Raw genomic sequence first — 21,119 nt, forward strand, 5'->3', positions numbered from 1 at the left:
GTGACAGCCACCATACTTAGCTCTGAAGGTCCTGATATAACCAAAGGCTGGGTGGGATGCAGAGCCATGAGCAAGTGACTGGAAGAAGTAAGGATCCTGACCTCAGGCCTGGCAAGCCCTTTCATTCTCTCTGGGGCTCCAGAGGCAGGTTGATTCATCGTGTGCAGATGGAAGCATTAAGTTGTCATAATTTGACTCATTTAAAATTTGCATAATAGATTTGATTGCTTCCACTCTTCCTCAGTGTTTATACAACAAAGCTTCTGAGTGTAATTTGGCATCTTTAATTTGGCTTATTCACGTTGTCTAAGCCTCATAGAATGCATCACTTTTTGCAAATGCGGCTTTAAAGCAATTCAGCGGATGAAGATAGTTGTGGGCTCCACTCTGTCTTACCTGCAGTCTGTGTGCAAACACATTCAACTGCTCAGTCCCCACAGATATGTAATGAGATAGGAATCTCAGACATAAAAGCAGCAATCAACTCAAACTTGGAGGACTATCCATGGGATATCTAAGTTGAGTTATGCCAGTGGGTTAGCAGATTGGATCCCAAAACCCATGGGGCTGGACCATTGTGCACTGCGGCCTTCTGTGTCCAGTTACCTATTAATCACTCCTGGAGGCAGACAAGATCCAAAGTATGAGCCAGATTGTGAGTGGAAAAGTAACATTTTGGAGACACCCCCCACACATACACACACACACTCAGTCTCTCCTGGGCAGAATTGTGTCATACTCCCATCAGGTTGGTGCAACTTCCTGATTTCACTGTCTGGCCAGGGACTTCTCTATCTCCCTTGTATTCTGATTGCAGGGCTGTGGCATAACATTTGGGGGGGGCATTGTTGGGGATCTACATTGGGCCTTTGGCATTTAAGACGAGCTTTCTACAACTGAGAATGTGATTTGAGTGCCCAGCATGTTTTTTGTGAGTTCTGTAACCAAACTCAGGTCCCCATACTGGCAAGGCAGGCACGTACCCCTGAAGCCAATCCCTTGTCAGCCACAAAAAGCATGTGAGAAATGCAAGCAGAATTATCTTTGGGTCAGAATCTATTTAGGGATGGGCAAGATTATAGTCTGCCTTGAAAGAAGAAAGAAAGACAGAAGAAATGCTGGAGAGTTAAGAAAAGGTAGGGGGAGCAAAGGGGGAACATAAAAGAGGAGAGGGAAGATAGAATAATAAAAATTGAGTTGCCCAGAAGTGGAAACCAGACATTCTAAAGCTGGCAGATGTAAACATCAAGAGGAAAGTGAAGAGCCAAATGAAGACAAACCAAACCCAGACAAGTGCAAAGCAGAACTCCGCCCAAGATGGACATAGGGAAGCATTTTTCTTCCCGAAGAATCTTCCCAGAGATTTACACTAGAAAACCATATCGCTTACAATGTGCAAGTCACTGAACCAGTCTTTACATGCCTTCAGTAGCGGATGATTTCAAAGGCAGAGGGAGTTTGGGGAGGGCACGGTCAGCCTGAGGAGAGGGCAAAAGCTCCACAGTGAGAGCCTGAACAGTTCTCCTACCCGGCAAAGAATGTGGAGCTTACCAGGAAATCCTGTTCTTTGGTAAAATACAGTTTTATTAGTGCAGATATCCCCACCTCAGGAAAACAGCTACTATTGTTGCTGGGAGAGGAGGTGTTTTTGTGTTTGCATCTGTGAGTGGAGAGCCATGAGCTATGCTGGGAATTTGTGGGAACGCCACTCATTGTGGGAATTCTTCCAACTCACTGCAAGAGCCCAGTTGCCCTTGCAGGAGGCCATGAGGGTTTACCTTAATACCTCTTGAGTCTTAACAAAAGGAGAAGAACAATTAATTAAGAAAAGGACTTTCTTCCAGAACACAGAAAACCAAGTTAGAGAAAAAGCTGGGCCATGGCCACCAGGGTCCAATTTTGGCCTGAATAAGGTCACTAGGAAATAGGGGCCACAGGAAAGACATTTTTCACTTGAAAGAAAGATAGAGATGAGGTGCTGAAAAGTTGGTGATGTGGGATTTCCCTCTGTATGCTGTGATTACCATTAATGAGTAAAGAAACTGCTTTGGGCCTATAGCAGTGCTATAGGAAAACAGAGCTAGATGGGAAAAAAACAAATGGAATGCTGGCAGAAAGGAGGTGGAGTGAGGGAGAAGCCATGTGGCCTGCCAAAGACACCAGGAACTTTACCTGGTAAGCCACAGCCACATGGTGATACACAGATTAATGGAGATGGGTTAAATTAATATGTAAGGGTTAGCCAATAAGAAGCTAGAGCTAATGGGTCAACCAGTGATTTAATTAATACAGTATCTATGTGATTATTCCAGGGCTGAGCAGCGGGAAACCAGCAAACAGCTCTCTCTTCCATCATGTTGGGTTGGTGGTTAAGGGTGCTTCTTGCTCTTCTGGGGGACCCAACAGCTACATCAGACCGATCACAACTGCTTGTAATTCCAGCTCTAGAGGATCTGACCCCTCTTCTAATCTTGGTAACCTGCACATGTGTGGAAGACACATACATAAATATAATAAATAAATAAATAAATAAATAAATAATACTATTTTAAAAAGATAGAGATGTGGATATAACATCCAAAGAGTTCGGCCAATGAGCTCACCAGTTCTTCAAGTCTCCCTAAAATAAAAATAAACACATAAAATATGAAAATAAAAATGACAGTGTTGTAAACATTTGACAGGATGAAGGTAATCCCCATCACATTCTTTCAATAGGAAATGAAGAAACAAATTCATAGAATTTCCTCTGGGGCCCATGGTAGGCAGAGTTTTCCTGTGCTGTCAGATGCTTTCAAATAACCACTCAGAGGCTTAATATTAATTTTAAATGCCCGTCCAGTAGTTCAGGCTTATTACTAACTAACTCTTATAGTTTAAAGTAACCCATACTTCTTATCTATGTTTGCTATGTGGCTTGGAACCTTTTCTCTGTATGGCATGTCCATCTTGCTTCTCTGTGTCTGCTGACAACACTAGACTCCGCACTTCTTCATTCTTGCATTCTCTCTTTGGCTGTCCCTCAGCATCCGCCACATTAATCTCACAAGTTATGCCTGTAGGTCGCTATTTGCAAACACAATCGGGTGCTGTACCCTTTGGGAAGGCTCAAGTGAGCACCATTACCTGTTCGGAGGCTGTGTTAAAACTGGTCATTGCCCACCTGTGAGAAGAAGAGGCAGGTTAAGCCAGAGGAAGTGAAACATGTCATCAGATGCATATGACACAGTGGCCTGTGCTATATGGTAAGGATAGGGACTGGGGCCTGGATCCATTAAGTTCGGGTGGAGTTGGGTCATTTTAAGATCATTAATAAAGATTTTCGTCAACCGAGAGAGAACCTATTTCCTCTGTAGAAGTTTTGTAAAGCGTGGTGCTCTGCTCTTCCAAAGTATGTCTCTATAGCCCTCCACAGTAGAAGACTGATGTGTTTGGAATGAGACCAAACCACATTTGCATCACACTTTGCGATTTTATCCACTGCTAAATAGCACTGCCAGGCTTTGAATGTGAATGACCAAATACTCATTTCGCAATTTTTCATAACACACATGGGGTCTAGAACCCGCAGCAAATGGAATGTTGTGTCGTAGGAAATTAATATTTAAGATGTTGGTGACCTGCTGTCTGAAAGGATTAGTCTTGTGGGCAGTGAAACCAGAAAGGCTGGTTATACTATTTCAAAAGAACATCTTAAGATTGTTCTATAGGTTGAGGCCTCAGACATGCACAACATAAAAGTGTTCATTACAGCTGTGGCCGACTGAGGCCGTATGCTTTTTATTCTATTGGAAAATAAAGCTGTCGTGGGAAGGCCATAGCTGAGAGACAAGAAAGAGAATGAATCTTTCACCAACTTCATCCTGGTGCGGACAAGTTTCCTCAGACAGGAAACTACTTCCTCACAGAGGACACTACTTCCTCATGCAGGAACTGCAAATGGGGCCACCATGGGAGAGCTGTGGCTAACCAGCATTGTCTAGATTCCACAGAACTACAGGCACAATACCTAGGACTGAGCACTGACCAATCAGGGACACTGTATTTGCATCATAGGAATTGCATGCTGGGAAATTATATGCATGTGGGTCCCTCTAACTGAAAAAGAAATGCTTCTAAATGGAAAGTACTGGAGCCATCTTGAGCATTCTTTTCCTACTCTGACCTCTGTTTCATGCTATGAAACACCCTGAACAAAATTATTTTCCTCACATTCTTACGCTTCCTCCATGACTGGAACTTGACATGAAACTAGCTTATTCGTCTCAAGTGACTGCTGCTATGAAGTGGGAGGAAAGAGCAGTCGGCTTTACAGAAAAAGTCTGAGCAGGAACTCTATGTTCTAGGCACAACAGCAAGTTGAGCGAGAGAGTTCTAGGCATGATGAAGCCCAGGAGTGTGCTACGTGACAAGAGAGCACTCAGTGCAGCCAGAGCTCACTTCTGATCAGTCTGCACTAGCGTTCAGAAAAGAACAAAGAAGAAATTGTCATTCATATAGAATCACAGGCTTAAATGATTGAGAAGAAACTCTCTGTCGTCACATATGCTGAGTTCGGCCTCCATATTCAAATATATAAAACCTTTCCCCATCACTGACTAACTACAACTTCCCCATGTCACTGGTCCCTTAAGTCTCAACTGGACTTAATTGTGTTATTTTCTTGCAGATGGCTCATGAAGGTTAAATGGGAAAAATCGGAGCAAGCACATGACAGAGTCGGTGCTCACTCTCCATTATCTTTGTGTGGGGGTTCGAGGCCACCACTATTGTTGTCCATTCTGCTCCACAACTTGGTGGAAGAGAGAGTGCTATTTACTAGTCCAACATGCTCTAAAAAAGGACAAGATGGTGAAGACATAAAACTGTACAAAGGAAAGCAAAAGGTCTTGGTGTGGCTGACACCAATGGAGTTCCTTCATCTACACTCCTTATCACCTTTCCCTAATCCTTCAGATCCCGGCCACTTGAGCTGGTTTCCTCCAATTACACAAATGGAGGAATTAGTCCCCTTTCCCTCTGAGTTGCTTGGCTACACCACGCTTATGCCTACTCGTAAGTCTTCATCTTCTTCTCGCGGAGTTTCATTCCGGGACTTTCTTGCCAGTTAATTCAGGGAAATGTCTAATGATTCATTTCTGATTCCAAGTCAGACACAAGTGCTTTTGACATGATACATAGTTCTGGAAATGCTTATTTATGTTGAAACCAGAAGATATTTTAAAGCAGTATCTCCACTTTTGGTCAAAATTGATTTTGTTTTATTTATTTTTATATATAAACATATACATGCATGCACACACACACACACACACATACACACCTGCAGAAGTTAGGAAAGGACACAGAGTACCTGGAGCTGTAGTTGCAAGGGAGGAGTGACTGCCAAACATGAGTGCTAGAAACCAAACGGATCTGAGTCATCTCTCTAGTCCTAATGAAATGTGTTTATGGGTAGTAAGACACTAGACACAAAACACCCTCAAGTGTAGACATATAACCTTACACCAACACTGGAAACCTCACAGACATATAACCTTACACTAACACTAAAAATCTCACTTTATGGTGTAGATTTTGGAGGGAAACAACATGGTATTATGATCAGTATGGGATCTCAAACAGCCGTACTCCCTCTGTTAGCCTCCAGAAAAGAACAAAGAGGCCGGTGGGTCCAGTCATAGGAGATATTGCTGAGAGGGAGCTCCCTTTCTGTCGTCAGTGAAAAGAAAGTGGGTGCCCCTCTGACACATGGTGACAGGAAGCCTTGGAATTGCATGGATGTGTTTTCAAAACTTCTGTTTCGGGAAGCTGTCTGCAGGACCCTTTACACACACACTCCCTGGTGCACGATGCATTTTGAGTTATGCTGTATTGGGTGCATAGTAAAATTTATCATGCAAACCTATGAAATTCCAGACTGCTTTTTAAGCAATGCATATACAAAGGACAAGGCTTTCTGAAATTTCTGGTGTAATAAGACCAAGAAAGCAATCTAGGGCTGAAGATAGGTTCAGGGATCATTTCTTTTGTTCTTGTTAGGGACCAGAGTTCAGTTCCTACCACTAATACCAGGAGACTCACAGTTGCCTGTAACTCTAGCTTCAGGAAATGGGATAGCTTCTTTTGGCATCACTGGCACCTGTACGCATATGCAAAAGCCATACACATACGCATAGTTAAAAAGAAGTCTTTTTTTTCTTTTTAAGGAAAATAATCTGAACTAGACACTTTATGCCAGGAAATGAAGAGGTGGAGAAATATTGCAGTTTTTTTTGTCTGTTCATTATTCGTATGACACACGCACACATGCACACACCACATTTTTGTGGTGATAGTAATTCAAAAATGCATGGCCTTTGAATCACCCCCAAGTAGCCCTTTCTGTTGTTATTGAAGGGGAATTCGCTATCTTTTGTTGTTGTTGCTCTTAAAATCAGTGTTTGGGGCCATAAGGAGGCTTGGATAATAATAAATTCCTTTAAAAGACAAAAATGTGTTTTTTCCCAAATCTATTGCCCGGAACAGACAAGGCAGCATCTTCCCTAGGGGGAAACGAGGAACAAATGGTGATGTCAACACAGGAAGGCTGTTGTGAGGAGACAGCCCCTGCCACCCTGCTAAGAGAAAAGCAGGAAGCCAGGCCTGTTGGCCCTGGGGAGCCTATGAGAAGCCTTCTGTGGAGCCAGCAGGGGGAAAGAAGCACCCCCTGACCCCCCCATGCAGGTCAAAGATGACTTCTCACGCTTCTCCATTCCTCCATGCAAGATCAGTTTCTAAATCTGTGTGCAGTGCCAGGGATAAAGTCCTGGTGCCCCTGTGCCTGCTCTCCCCAGGGCAGGGCTAGAAGATGGGGAAAGGACCTTATCAGGCTTAGCAAACATTGTCAAATGATTACATAGACTGTCTCTAGGGGGAAAGGAGCTTGCACGGTCTGTTAGGACTGTTGCTCTAGCCAAGGAAGAAGTCTGATGTCCCGGATCCCCTCTCTGCATAATTTCATGAGAGCATAGGCCAGGAAGAATCTACGGGTTGGGGTTTGGAAAGGTTCACGTTAAATATTGGCCATGTGTTTGGTTGGTTGTTTATGTGTAGGGTTTAACATGGGTCAGCTCTCTAAATAGCAGAACATAGATAACCTTGAACTCCTGATTCTCCTCCTACCTCCACCTCCCAAGGGCCCTGATTAACAGTGTATGACATCTCACCCAGCTTGTGCCTTGTGGGCATGGAACCCGGGGGCTGGCCAGCACTGTATCTACTGAGACAGGGAAGTACATGGCACATGACTCTGCCACTGTAGATCACACGGTACCTGCTGATGTCTGGTTCCCTGCTGACAAAGGGCAGAAGCCAGACATACAGTTCTTTGGCGCCTCGCCAGGTCTCTTCCTTTAGGTTCCCCAGCTCCCAACTGGGCCAGGTGTCTAGTTAGAAAAGTAATAGAGTAAGCCAGCGTTTCCTGCAAGTCAGTTGTATGTTTGAAGTAGGAAGCATCAGGCAGAGATTCATGTGTGTTCCAGTTTGTCCTTGTGGCCTCCAAACCAGACTCCTGGAGCTCTTCCTCATTTGTGTCTTGTCCTTCTTCCTTGATTGGTTTTCCTGCTCACTCCAGACTTCACACCAGTTGGAAGCACAGCAGAATACAGAATTGCTTAACTACCTCTCGGACCATGAAAAGTCAAATCTTTCTAATCGGTATCGTATTCCTTGCTCCTGCTGATGTGCCTATGGCCAAACCCACCCGATGCCATCTGACTCCAGGTATAAATCTACTAGTGTTCAAGGAACTGGGCTTGAGCTCGTAACCAACCAGAGATGGATCAGCTGAGGTTTGATAAGATCAAGTCATGAAAATACAGTTATAACACCAGACAAGGCGGCAGGAATGGACGGTGAGAAACAAGTCTTCTAAAGAGGCCAAAGCAGCAATTGGAAACATTTAGAATACTGAACAAAGTGTTTGAAGGAACAGACATTGACTTTCTATGTTTAGATGTGTATGTGTTTACATACACTTGTAAAAGTATCTATTTGTATATTTATCTGTATACATAGAGATAGGCAAACAGCACACTGCCCAGGAGCCGGGTTATATTTACATTTATTTAGTCGAGTATCTCTGTGTGTGTGTGTGTGTGTGTGTGTGTGCGTGTGTGCTCGTGCGCTCACATGCGTGCGTGTGCCACCACAGTGGAATTGGCACATTCATGAGACTAACTGGTAACACTGAAGAAGTCTGAGGTAGGAGCCAGCCTGCTGTTTCTCACACACCATCTGACCTGCCCCCTGATTTTTAAAAATCTATTGTTTGCTTATTTTTTTGTGTATTGTTTGTTTCTTGTTTGTTTGGTTCATGAGCTAAGAATAACTTTACATTTTTAAATAGTTGCAAACAGCTCATCTCTAGCCATCATGGTACACACCTGCAATATCAATACTCTGTGGAGCTGAGGCAGGAGGATTGCAGGAATTTTGAGGTCATTCTGGGCCAGAGAGAGGTCAAGGCCCCCATGCAATACATAGTAGAACTCTGTCTCAAACAAACAAACCAATAAGCTGAACACAAGCCTTTGACTGGGCAAGTCAAAGGCCTTAGGGGAAAATGTAGAAACATGTAGGTGTTTTGTTTTACACCTACAGACGTATAGCCTCCCTGTCTCCTATGTACTTACACCTATAGACATATAGCCACCCTATCTCCTACATACTTACACCTATAGATGTATAGCCACCCTGTCCCCTACGTACTTACACCTATAGACATATAGCCACCCTATCTCCTACATACTTACACCTATAGATGTATAGCCACTCTGTCCCCTACATACTTACATCTATAGACATATAGCCACTCTGTCTCCTACATACTTACATCTATAGACATATAGCCACATATACACCCAAGGCCTGCACACGTACAGGGACATGGGGAGAGAGGGAGACTGTTAAGAAGGAAGAAAGAAGTGGGGAGGTAAATCTGACCACCATACGTTTTACTCTTGTATGAAACTGTCAAAACTAAGAAAGGGGAAAGAATGAAAATGAATATTTTAAAGCATTTTATTTCACAATATTTCATACGAATCATATGGCGCCAAGGAAAGCAATGTCCACACATGTAGTTGCGTTGGGGCAAAGCCACTGTCCCTCTTTGCTTGTGATCTGTGGAGGCCCCAGTTCACATAGCTGTGGCGAGCATCTCTTCCATAGCATGGAATGTCTGCTGTAACCCTTTCCAGGAAATCTGCTACATCTGATCTAAAGAAGCCCAGAACTGAACCGAGAAAGAGAATGGGATATTCTTGGAAGAATGCACTAGGGCTGTCTTGAAGATGAGCTAAGAGCTGCAGCTTACCTACCTCCCTGCCATGCTTTCAGGACTGTGAGTGTGTTGGCGTTAACATGCTCATGCCACCCAAGAGCCTCTCGTGGGCAATGCTCTATGATCTGTTTATGGAAACACACAAAAAGACAGAATAACCGCTATGACTTCAATCTCAGCAACAGTAAAAAAGAAATTTGTTCCCAGTTGGAAATAATCTCAGACTGGCATTCCTAAGGTAAGAGGGCCGAAAGTAGATTAATATTATTAGTTTATTAAATATCTTATTTAAGGCACAATACTTTAAAGCTTTAAAACTTACACGAGAAGAGAAAATATAAACAGAGTTCATACCCAGACACCCCCCCTCCACAAACCACCACCACACACATACACCTCTTTTCTTCGTGAATCAGCCGGCACCCAGATTGCTAGTGGTTATTAGAGAGGGTGAGCCGAAGGTCTCCGGGCCCCTGCTCTGCACCCTGTGAAAGGTTAGACAGCTTGCTAATAATAGCTAGGACAGGAGGCGGTGTCTCTGGCCCACTGGGTCAAGAGCTCTGTGTAGAAGACAGTGAATTTTTAGGCATTTCCTTTTGTTTGGGGAATAGCTATGTTTGTTAACTCACTCACAGGTCACATGTTGGGAGGTCTTGTTTGTTAGGGACGAAGTGACATGCCAAGAAACTTACAGGAATAGGGCACCATGCCTGGCTTGGTCATCACACAGCATCAAGCAACACTTCAGCCCCCACTGCTCCTCTGCATTCTCTCCCAGAATAGCCCTCTCTAGGGATCATGGCTCCCGGGGGAGCAGCGCTAAGCATTCTGGGTGCGGCTTCCCAAGGCAAGCCTGACTGTTCACAGCAGCTGGTAGGCAGATACATCCCCCAGCCTCACAAATGTGGGTTCTACGTTATGCAACCAAGGGCTCTCCCCCAATAGTTCCTGAGCATGCCTTCTATGCAGCTATTACCAGGGCAGGGGCACTATCCCTCAGCAGCAGGCCTATGTCATGAAAACCACCTACCCTTCTGATAGTTCTCAAAGGGCACTTGGCTTAGGAGTACCGTGTGCGCGCGCGCGTGTGTGTGTGTGTGTGTGTGTGTGTGTGTGTGTGTGGTCTCACCATATAACTCTGGCATGCCTGGAACTCACTTCTTTGACCTCTTAGCCTCGTGTAATCTGTTGCAGCTCACACGTGCCTGCTCCATCCTCAATGCAGAATCCCAGGTGTCTGAGTTACTTTTCTGTTGCTGGGATAAAACTCCATCCTCAAAAGCAACTTGGGGATGAACGGCTTTATTTCATAACAAAGCTTCTAGTCCATCATCCAGGGAGGTCAGAGCAGAAACTCAAGGTAAGAACCGAGGCAGGCACTGAAGCAGAGACCATGGAGGGACACTGCTTACTGGCTTGCTGCCCATGGCTTGCTCAGAATGCTTTCTTATAGAACCCAGGACCACCAGCCCAGGTGTTGCACTGCCCACATAGGCTGAGCCCTCCCACATAAATTTTCAGCCAAGAAGATGCGCCACAAACCTTCTCACAGGCCGGTCTGGGGGAGCATGCCCTCAACTGAAGGTCGCCATTTCCAGGTGACTCTAGCTTTGTATCAAACTGACGTAAAATCAGCCGGTACATCAAGCAAAGGCTCAATTTTGAGTTCAAGGGAAGTTATTTGACACCTAGGCATAAGGAGCATGCTGGAGGCATCTATGCCTTCTGCCCTCAACTCCTCAGTCCCTCTACAGTCCTTCCCTAAGAATTGCTACTGCATTAGTTAGGGTTCGCTAGAGTAATAGAACTCAGAGGATGAAGCTCTCGCTCTAATCTCTCGCAGGTGTGCTCTCCATCTCTGGACTCTAGTTCATTCCAGACGTAGTCAAGTGACAACCAAGGAAGCCATCACAGCTATCGTACTTTCGGGTCTTTTTTTTTCTTTAGGTTCACATGTATAAAGGACAATATATAGTTCTGGCCGTTCTGACCCTGCTGTCCTCTGGATCCCACCATTCGACTGCAAATAGCAAGTTTCCATTCTTGCTCATGGTGAATAATAGTCCACCTCAAATTCCTCTTTCCATTCATCTGAGCATGTGCACTCCCATTGATTCCTGTATCTTGGTTATTGTGAATAATACAACATCATGTACATTTATCACGTACTTTTCAGGTCTCTTTTGTATGCTAACTTCCTTTCCTGGGGATGAACACCGGTGGTTGGGATGGTTGAATCACATGGGAAAGATCCCCTGATGTTTGACGAAGAGCCTACCTCCAGCAGGGCTTCAACGAGATGAACTCTGGGTGGGCAGAGAGAATGATCCTGAGGGTTAGGGGGGGTGCTTGCTCCCTCTCAACGCTTCTACTCGCTGAGGTAGGAGTAAGCTCGCCACAAGAATCTGTAGTGAGAATGGATAAGCAAAGTCATAAAAATATAGATTCACATTGTATAATACAGGACAAAAATAGTCTGCTGTTAAAAATAGCCATTGAACATATCCCTAATCTCCCAGGGCTTCTGGGAGGTCTACATTGGCCTCTGCTTCCTCCTTGGCCCACTTCCTTAGCATTTGATGAGATCATGCTTTTCTTAGCTGATGATGGAGGAAATCCTTGGATTGCAATGGTAGGTGACATTGTATAGGAATCTTTGTGCCACTTTTGAAGTTCACATCATAGTTAGAATAGTAAGATGTCCATGCTGCTGGGCAGTGTTGGTGCACACCTTTAATCCCCAGCACATAGGATACAGAAGCAGGTAATTCTCAATGAGCTTGAGGCCAGCCTGTGCTACAGAGAGTTTCAGAACAGCCAAGACTCTGATATAGAGAAACCCTGTCTCAGAAGACAAAGAAAGAAGATGCCCATGCTATAGGAAGCGCTCACATTTACTTTGTACAATGGCAGCCAATGTAAACCTGGCTGCTGACTTCTCAAATCAGAACTTGATGTCACTCACATGGTGGAAGGTCCCCATACTGAAGGGGATGTGTCCAGTGGCTGGCGGAAGCCTGAGACGAGGCTGAATTGTCATGGGTCACAGGTTTTTCTGGAGCCAGAGAGAAAGTGAGGATGTGAGGAGATAAGAGGTGAGGAGATTTGAGACACGTGCCTGGGAGGGTGCAGATTTCCACCCCAGAGGGTCCTGGCACTGGATGTTTGAAGCTGTGGTCTGGTACTCAATAAGAGGACCTCTGGTTTCAGGGGCCATTGGCATGAGCAGATCCATGGGGGTGAACAGAGCTCTCTCAAGCGGGCACTCTCCTGGTAGGCATGGCCTGCAACAGGCGGCAGAATTTAACCTCAAGTAGAGGCTGAATTCCTGTCATGGTTCTCCCTCTCCACTCAGTACACACCAGAGCTCAGAGTCACACACCCTGGTAAGAGCCATGCAGAGGGAGATGAGTGAAGGCCAAGGTGAACCCTCCTCTTGGCTGTGTTGCTCTCTGAGCTTGGACCCGTGTAAGGAGGTAGGGGGTGCTGAGATTCCAGGCAGCCACTCGGGACTGTGTCACATGTGCTGGTCTCCAGAGCAGTCCTTGATTCCCACCAATAATCCCTGAGACAGAAACACTGATTCTCCTCTTACTGAATGAGAAGACCCGCTTCCTCGTGAGTGTAGTGCTTGATTGATGGGTACTTGTTCAGAATTCAGCAATGAATTCAGTCCTAGAAAAGGACTATTTGGCCCTGAGGTGCCAGCTTTACATTCCCCAAACCTTTCATTGCCTGAGTGTGTAATTCTATTACTGTAAGTATAGGCCATCAATATCATCGCTGTGCTTAAAGCCTGTGCATGTGTGGGGGTGGGTACTGAGGATCAACCACAAGATCTTGAACCTACAAGACAAATGCTCGTTGAGCAACCCACTCCTGTATGGCAATGTCTGCATACACCTTTTGACCTCAAGTGTCTTCCTCTACCCCTCAAGCCCTCTCTACTTTAGTTTTCAGAGACAGAGTCTCTCACTGAGCCGCTCTTTCAGTTGGGCTGACTGAGCACCAAACCTCAGAAGTCACCTGCTTCTCTGTGCTCAGTTACTGTGTGCTGCCAGGACTGGCTTTTCATGCGGGTGTTGGGGATCCGAACATGGGTCTTGATGCTTGCATGCAAACACTTTACCCTCTGAGCCAGCTCCTCAGCCCCTGCAGGGTAGTGTAAACTGTTGCAATAGGAGCGGCAGGGCTGCGTCCCCGGCACCCAGCCGCCCACATGGCTAGCTTATGCCCAAAATAATTACACGGAAACTGTATTCTTTCAAACACTGCCTGGCCCGGCTAGTTCCAGCTTCTTATTGGCTAGCTCTTACATATTGTTCTAACCCATATCTAATATTCTATGTAGCCCAAGAGCTGGCTTACCAGGGAGGATCTTAACCTGCGTCTGTCTGGAGCGGGAACATCATGGCGACTCCTCCACTAAGCTTCTTTCTCCTAGAATTCTCTTCTGTTTTCTCCACCCACCTAAGGGTGGGCCTATCAAGGGGCCTAGGCAGTTTCTTTATTAATAAGATATCACTCCCACATCAGTAAACAGTCATTACACTCACAGAGAAGACTCTCCAGGCAACCCCCACACGGGCTGAGTCCAAAGTCTGGGAATCTGAAGAGAGTCTAAGGCCGAGGTTGGCTCTCTAGAGTTCCCGTCACATCAGCTTTGCAGAATAACCCAGGCAGGAACAGGTCCACTCTGAACGAGTTAACTAAGCCACGTTTCCAGGCATTTATTACTCTACAATGACAACAGCGGCATTTTATTATATACCTTGCTGGCTCCCAGACACATTCTAGAGGGCTGATACTGATGTGTGGGAAAGGACAATGTAGAAATTTCCCTGGGGCGAGGTCACTAGGTTCACCATGACATTGGGAAATAGATCTAGAATGTTCAGGAACAGATGCGGTCAAGAGTATTTCAGAGCCATAGCCTGGCAATCAGTATCATCTGGTCTTCTTATCATAACCCCAGCATGCTCTCCACCGCTGTCTGTGTTAATGCCCTGCTTCTGACCCTCCCTCCACCCAGCGTTGATGCTGACTCATTCTTCCCATAGACAGGGGATGTCCCAGGCCTGTGTCTTCACCTGTGTTACTTAATCTCGGTTCCCAAGGCAACTCAATGACAAACACACTCAGAAGGCTAATACTCAATTGTAACTCTGCCTTTAATGGACAGGAAACCAGAATTTTGGTTATATCCTAGCAAAGATGCTATCTTTTCTTCTCGCAGAGGCGTCCAAATGCTCATCACTTGCAATTTTTCTCAGTCATCAGTAAGGAATTTTTAAAATTATTTGTTTGTTCTTATTTTTCTATTTCATGTGTGTGATTAATGTTTTGCCTGAATGTATATATGTGCACCTTCTGTGACTGGTACCCAAAGACAGAAAAGGTCATTGGATCCCCTGGAACTGGAGTTACAAAGGGTTCTGTGTGGGTGCTCAGAATGTAACCTGGGTCCTCTGCAAGAGCATTCAGTGCTCTTAGTCACCGAGTCGGCTCTCCAGCCCATGTAAAAACATGTTTAGTTATATGTATATGTGTATATCTTAGTATGGGTTTGTGCATGTGAGTATAGTGTCCCCAGAGGTCAGAAAAGGACACCAGATGCCCTGATGAAAAGGTCCAGAGGTCCAGAAAAGGACCTGGAGCTAGAGCTACAGGTGGTTGTGAGCCTCCTGATGGGGATGCTGGGAACTGAACTCAAGTTCTCTGCAAAAACAGTATGAGCTCTTGGGCACTGAGTCATCAACTGCAGGCTTCGGTCTTAAGGATTTGTAAAGTTCCCACTGTCAGCCACTCTCCTGTCCAAGTGCTCTCCTAGACACTGTAGACATGGTGGGGAAAAAAAAACATATGCTAAACCATGTTTTTCATGAACAATCTTAAACAGACACCATACTATGTAATGTTGAGAAATGATTTCAGTTCCCCACTGAGGACCTCTTTTGAAAACATACAATCACACACTAACTCCCTCTCCTGTCACTCAGCTGATGCTCGGGAACTACTCGGAGATGTCCTTCTATTCATGACTTCTTCAGTAAGAGGAGCAATGTAGGGAATTGTCTCAAGTTCTAGTTCAATACTTGACCTTGACTGCTATTCTCTGAAGGATACTTGGGACATTATCTTTAATTCTGAAATGTGGTTTGTGACTGGCTCAGCAGTTGAGATACTTTCTGCTCTCCTAGAGGACCCAGGTATGGTAGCCATGTATCAGCTCACAACCACCTATAACTTTTGCTCCAGGAGATCCAACACTGTCTTCAGATGTGCACATGTGTCCACAAATGTGTGGCTTGGACACAGACACCTAAGCATAATTTTCCTAAAAGAAGTTTTATATTACCTTTGAACATTAAATTTTAAGGGTTCATTTATTTTATTTTATGTGTATTGCTAAAGTTTTGTGCATGTATGTATGTGTACTGTAAGTATGCCTGGTACCAGCATAGATCAGAAGAAGGTATCAGGTCCCTTGGCAGTGGAGTTACAGAAGGCTGTGGGCCAACATGTGGGTTCTGGGAGCTGGAGTCAGAATTTCTGTACAAATAAGAAGCACTCTTAACCACTGAGCTATCTCTCCAGCTTCCTTTATTCTTATATAGCAATCATAAGAGTTGAGAAATTGGGACTAGAAAGAGGCTCAGTGGTTAAAAGTTCTTACTGTTCTTGTGGAATAACCAGGTTCAGCTCCCAGGACCCACATGGTGGATGACAATCATTTCTTTTTTTTGTTTTTATTTATTTATTTATTTATTTATTTATTTATTAAAGATTTCTGTCTCTTCCCCACCGCCGCCTCCCCTTTCCCTCCCCCTCCCCCAACCAAGTCTCCCTCCCTCGTCAGCCCAAAGAGCAGTCAGGGTTCCCTGCCCTGTGGGAAGTCCAAGGGCCACCCACCTCCATCCAGGTCTAGTAAGGTGAGCATCCACGAAACTGCCTAGGCTCCCACGAAACCAATAGGTACAGTAGGATCAAAAACCCATTGCCATTGTTCTTGAGGTCTCAGTAATCCTCATTGTCCACTATGTTCAGCGAGACCGGTTTTAACCCGGGCTTTTTCAGACCCAGACCAGTTGGCCTTGGTGAGTTCCTGATAGAACATCCCCATTGTCTCAGTGTATGGGTGCACCCCTCGCGGTCCTGAGTTCCTTGCTTGTGCTCTCTCTCCTTCTGCTTCTGATTTGGACCTTGAGATTTCAGTCCGGTGCTCCATTGTGGGTCTCTGTCTCTGTCTCCTTTCATCGCCTGATGAAGGTTAATATTCAGGAGGAAGCCTATATGATTTTCTTTGGGTTCTCCTTCTTATTTAGCTTCTCAAAGAACCTGAATTATAGGCTCAATGTCCTTTATTTATGGCTAGAAACCAAATATGAGTGAGTACATCCCATGTTCCTCTTTTTGGGTCTGGCTAACCTCACTCAGGATGGTGTTTTCTATTTCCATCCATTTGCCTGCAAACTTCAAGAAGTCCTTGTTTTTTACTGCTGAGTAGTACTCTAATATGTATATTCCATACTTTCTTCATCCATTCTTCAATTGAAGGACATCTAGGTTGTTTCCAGGTTCTGGCTATTACAAACAATGCTGCTATAAACATAGTAGAGCAATCATTTCTAACTCTAGCTCCAGGGAATCTGCTGCCCCCTCTGGCTTCTGCTGGCACTGCATACCCACGACGCACATACGCACATACGCACATACTCTCAGAAACACAATCCTCATAGAATAAAGTAAATGTCAAAAAGAAAGTTGAGAAGTCTACTAATAATTACAGAAATATGCAAAGAACTAAAAATAAGATAACGAAAACATACTATTTGACTAGCATTATCAAAATATTCTAAATATTTGTTATCATTGTTGTTGGTTTGTTTTTGACAGGATGTTAGGTAGCCCAGGATAGTTCATGGGTATTCCTCACTGTCAGCATCTTCCTTCTCTCTAAAGAAACTGTCTTACTGAATCTAGAAAGACAACAGGTCAGTCACAAATGCTATTCTCTATTTTGCAGCATATAGAATTCTAGGTTAGTATTTTTTTCTCTCTCAAAATTTTACTTTTCTCACTTGCATGGTTTCCTCAGAAAAGCTAAATATCATTTCTCTATTGGTCTCCAGTGAAGTGTTCTATATTTTTCTTTTAGCACACACACACACAGAGAGAGAGAGAGAGAGAGAGAGAGAGAGAGAGAGAGAGAGAGAGAGAGAGAAACCTTTGATTTGTGAATGTCTCAAGGATAAGATAATTTGGGAGAGGTGATGTCGCTGCTACTGGGCATTTTAGCCAGTCTACCTTAGGACTGGAATGACAGAAGGGGGAAGGAATTGTAGGGTAGCTCTTTGGGCATGGCTGGGGTTGCCCGCTGAGAACTGGGACTTCTGGGGAAGGCTGTCCCAGGGAGGAAGAGAGCCAAGGGAACCAGCTCTAGCCACCAGTCCTGTCTTCCACACCCACACTTCAGTGGCCTTCTTTTCTACTGCTATCTAATCATATTTATCAGCAAGTGACAGGGAAGCCAGCTACAGCCATAGAAAAGGATGGGACAGGGTGGTTCTTGATAAAGCAGAAAATGGCCAGGAAGTGTGTCTGAGGAAAAAACGGGAAGTGGCGACCCACTCCGCGGGAGCCCTTTGCCTTCAGCTGTGGAGACTGTAGAGGCAAACGGACGCCTGTGGACAAGCGGCCTCTGCCAACAGTGGAAGGTTTGAAGATCCAAACCGTGGTCTTGGTTTGACTTTCTTTGAACAGGGCAGATAGGAATCAGATCACTTTGCTTCAAAACATTCCCTGAGCATTTTGGAAAATATGAAAATATGCCAAAAAAAATGTCACAGAACTAGAGTCAGGTTGGCACCTTGGACGTCCTATGCTTCCGATCCTTTCAGAGGAGGGTCGTTGCATGTGGAAGAAACCAGAAAACGACTCACCAGTGAGAGATGAAGAATCTTCACATCTGATTGCTCCTCTTTGGAAAGCTAAAGAGAGCAGAGAAGCCAGCAGACCTACAACCAGGGCTCCTGTCTCTATGTTATTGTTAAGCAAATAATCGGCAAGAGAAAACAAACATTCATTTTTCCGGCCGTTCCGGGGTGTGATCCCAAGTCCTCCCATTCCGCGCACTTCTGAAATGCCGGGCCTTCTTTCTGCACCCCTCCCCTTCTCTTATCCTTCCAGAGCTCCACCCTTCCTCACACGTTGTTCTTGCTTAATAAAGTGGGAACCGATGCCTTCTGCCCCTCTCCCTGGAATAATTACATCAGCCTGTTGTTATTGATTTGGTTGCTAAGACCCACGAATCCGCTCCCGTCCCACCTCGGGAGTGGTGGGAAGAGCAAGCAGGTCCTTAAGATTTTTCCCATAAACCAGATGTTTTCTCCAACTCTTGCATTTTCAAAACAATTTCCCTGAAGAAAGATTAGCAAGAATGCCAAAAGCTAGATCTTGTTTTCTTGGCATACCATGAGGTCACACCCAAACGTCTGGCAGTTCCTGCCTGTGAGCCAGCATGTTTTCAACTTGTTTCTTAAATAAGCAAAGTTCTGCCATCTTCTCGGTGATTCCTTTTCAGTGACCACCGGAAACGTGAAGCAGCACCTTGGAAGCCATCTCCACTCAACACCCCCCAACATTCCTGTGTGGTGGGCTAACATACATTTATTAGTCTCTCAAATGCTTCGGCTTTGAGAATTTCTCTAAGACCTTCTCTGAAGTGGTCAGCTGTACCAGATCAGCTGGAATTTCTTCTCAGAATATGTAGCATGGTCTATCCTATCTGACAACTCAGGAGAACCCTGGCCCAGCTGGTGTCTCCAGGGACCAGACAGGCGCTGAGTGAAGTGGTCATCAACTCCAGAAGTCATGTAACCTGAGTGCAACCATTTGCTGTCACAGCCGCTCTTAACCAGGGCCAAGTTTGTTCCCTACACCCTGGCCAGGGAGTACTTGGCAGAGTCTCAATGTACTTTTGGTTTGTGCAACTGTAGGCCGTGGGTGCTGTCGGCTTCCCGGGGGTGGAGTCCAAGAATGCTTCTAAATTTTTACATTGCACAGGAGACTCTCCACACATAATTCTGTGACCCAAAATGCCAATAGAGCCTCCCACAATGGCTGAGGTGGACTTGAGGGCACTAGCACATCATAATCTTTCTGCAAATTTATTTATTTATGAATTCATCGTGTGTGTGGTATGTATGTGTGCACATGTGAGTGTGCATGTCTGTGGATGTGCATGCACATGTGCACGTGTGTAATATGTATGTATGAACCTGTGTGTGTATGTGTCTGGATGTGCACACCACACTTCTGTCCGCACCCACGAGCACATGTGGAAATCAGAGGATGATAGAGTCTCTTGCACTAACACTTTTAGCCCTGTTCCCCTCACAGGATCTCTCATTGAATCTGAAACTTGCCATTTGGGTTAGGCTGTCTGGCCAGTGAACTTCCTGGATATATCTGTGTCTGCCCCCCAGAATGCTAGGGTTACAGGCACACTTGGCCATGCCTGACTTTCCATGGTTTCTGAGGATTTGAACTCAGGTCCTTCTGCCTATGCAAGTGCTCTTACCCACTGGTCCATCTCCCTAGCCCTTGATCACAGTTCCTGTCTGCATGCCACGCTCTGGAGTGCTGTGTCCAGGCCATGTCACCCACACTGTTAGTGTTGGCCACTGATCCTGTTACCTGTAGTTCATGCTATTTTCTGATCTTGCTCATGTTCCTCCCTTTTCCCCATCTTTCCAATATTGCCCATCTCTAAAAGGTTGTTAATTTTAGGAATTTGGTGAGACTATATTTAAAAATGATTTACAAAAATGCTTACCTGAAGTCCAGAACACATTTTAAAGTCTTGGCATTCGAAGAAATGGAGGACAGCGTCATTGGAAGGATACGGAAGTGGCCTGGGCTTGGGGCTATGACCTCAGCATCAACCAGCCCTGGAGCTTAGGCTGTTGGAGTTGTAGGACATTTGTCTCTTTCTCACGAAGACAAGCTCTTAGTAAGATGCAGAGCCTGGAGACCGTCGGGCTAGCTGGGGTTATGAGAGGTATGAAGCACTATTGAGCAAACAGACTGGTGTTACAGTAGAGCCGATAAAATTTTAAACAGCTGCTTTCAGAAGTGCCTCTTTCTGACTTGTCCTCATAAGTCTGTATTCGTCTTCCTTTATTCATTCTGATGTCCTTTCCTACCATCTTCAGACGTGGCATCTGGCCTTACCTTCTCCCCCTCCTCCCATAGACCAGGGAGGGAGATGACCCCGTGAATGCAACAGGATGGCCATTTCTGCTTCCCTTCTACAGTTGAACTCGTTTGAGACAATGCTCTCATTTAATCTGTCTTGATTTTTCTTGATCTTGGAGAAGCTCTGCTTAGATGATTAAGTTGCTACAAATAATACACTGTTGCTCTCCTCTCTGTACCTTGACATGTGGTTTGCTGTTTGATTGGACAGAGTCTCCAAACCACAAGGATGCACAAGTTTCCCAGTCAGACATTTCTGGGCAGCTCTTATGCTCCTGGCAGAAACTGAGTTCTGAAGGGTGGAATACTGAATGAACCACAGAGAGGAGCTCCTAACAGACCCACAGGGCGAACTGCCCTCACACATTCTAGTGGGAGGAAGACCAACTGAACAGCTCAGAGAAAAAATGATGTAGGCCTACAGAGCTCAGAGTCTTTGCAGAGTCAGCGGCAGGGTGGTCAATCAGCTTTCCATTACTGTAACCAATACTTGAGCTAATTGGCTACTCAATTTATAAAGCACATAAATTTATGT

At 45.1% G+C, this 21,119-nt stretch overlaps 1 protein-coding gene across 17 annotated transcripts; it reads right to left on the reverse strand.

Moving 5' to 3' along the window:
- Positions 1-1,212: 1,212 nt before the first annotated feature.
- Positions 1,213-20,776, reverse strand: LOC126501048 (uncharacterized). Of its 17 annotated transcripts, none has more exons than XR_007591512.1 (5): positions 18,268-18,516; positions 12,291-12,380; positions 11,604-11,730; positions 2,925-3,163; positions 1,213-2,479 (listed from the first exon to the last, which is right to left on the reverse strand). XR_007591512.1 is itself a non-coding variant. In XM_050141465.1 (5 exons), the coding sequence occupies exons 1-5, from the start codon at positions 18,449-18,451 to the stop codon at positions 2,225-2,227; spliced, it is 693 nt and encodes a 230-aa protein (XP_049997422.1). In that variant the 5' UTR covers positions 18,452-18,516; the 3' UTR covers positions 1,213-2,224. The 17 variants fall into 17 exon arrangements, 4 of the variants coding, with proteins under 4 accessions (XP_049997422.1, XP_049997424.1, XP_049997423.1 ...); XM_050141465.1 differs by having other exon boundaries at positions 3,127-3,163; XR_007591519.1 differs by lacking the exons at positions 1,213-2,479; positions 12,291-12,380 and adding exons at positions 20,163-20,372; positions 20,561-20,776 and having other exon boundaries at positions 2,519-3,163; positions 9,363-11,730; positions 18,268-18,342.
- Positions 20,777-21,119: the final 343 nt, after the last annotated feature.

Source organism: Alexandromys fortis, unplaced genomic scaffold (genome assembly GCF_014885135.2).
Source record: "Alexandromys fortis isolate MF-2015 unplaced genomic scaffold, M_Fortis_MF-2015_v1.1 scaffold_44, whole genome shotgun sequence".
NCBI classification, from domain to species: domain Eukaryota; kingdom Metazoa; phylum Chordata; class Mammalia; order Rodentia; family Cricetidae; genus Alexandromys; species Alexandromys fortis.

Excerpts from the sequence above, each read along its gene's own strand:
- LOC126501048 (XM_050141465.1), bottom strand. The coding sequence starts at position 18,451 with ATGGGAGGACTTGGGATCACACCCCGGAACGGCCGGAAAAATGAATGT. Across the intron at positions 12,381-18,267 it reads AGATTCTTCATCTCTCACTG|AAAAACCTGTGACCCATGAC; the intron begins GTGAGTCGTTTT and ends CTCTGGCTCCAG. Across the intron at positions 2,480-3,126 it reads TTAACACAGCCTCCGAACAG|GTTACCAAGATTAGAAGAGG; the intron begins GTAATGGTGCTC and ends ACACATGTGCAG.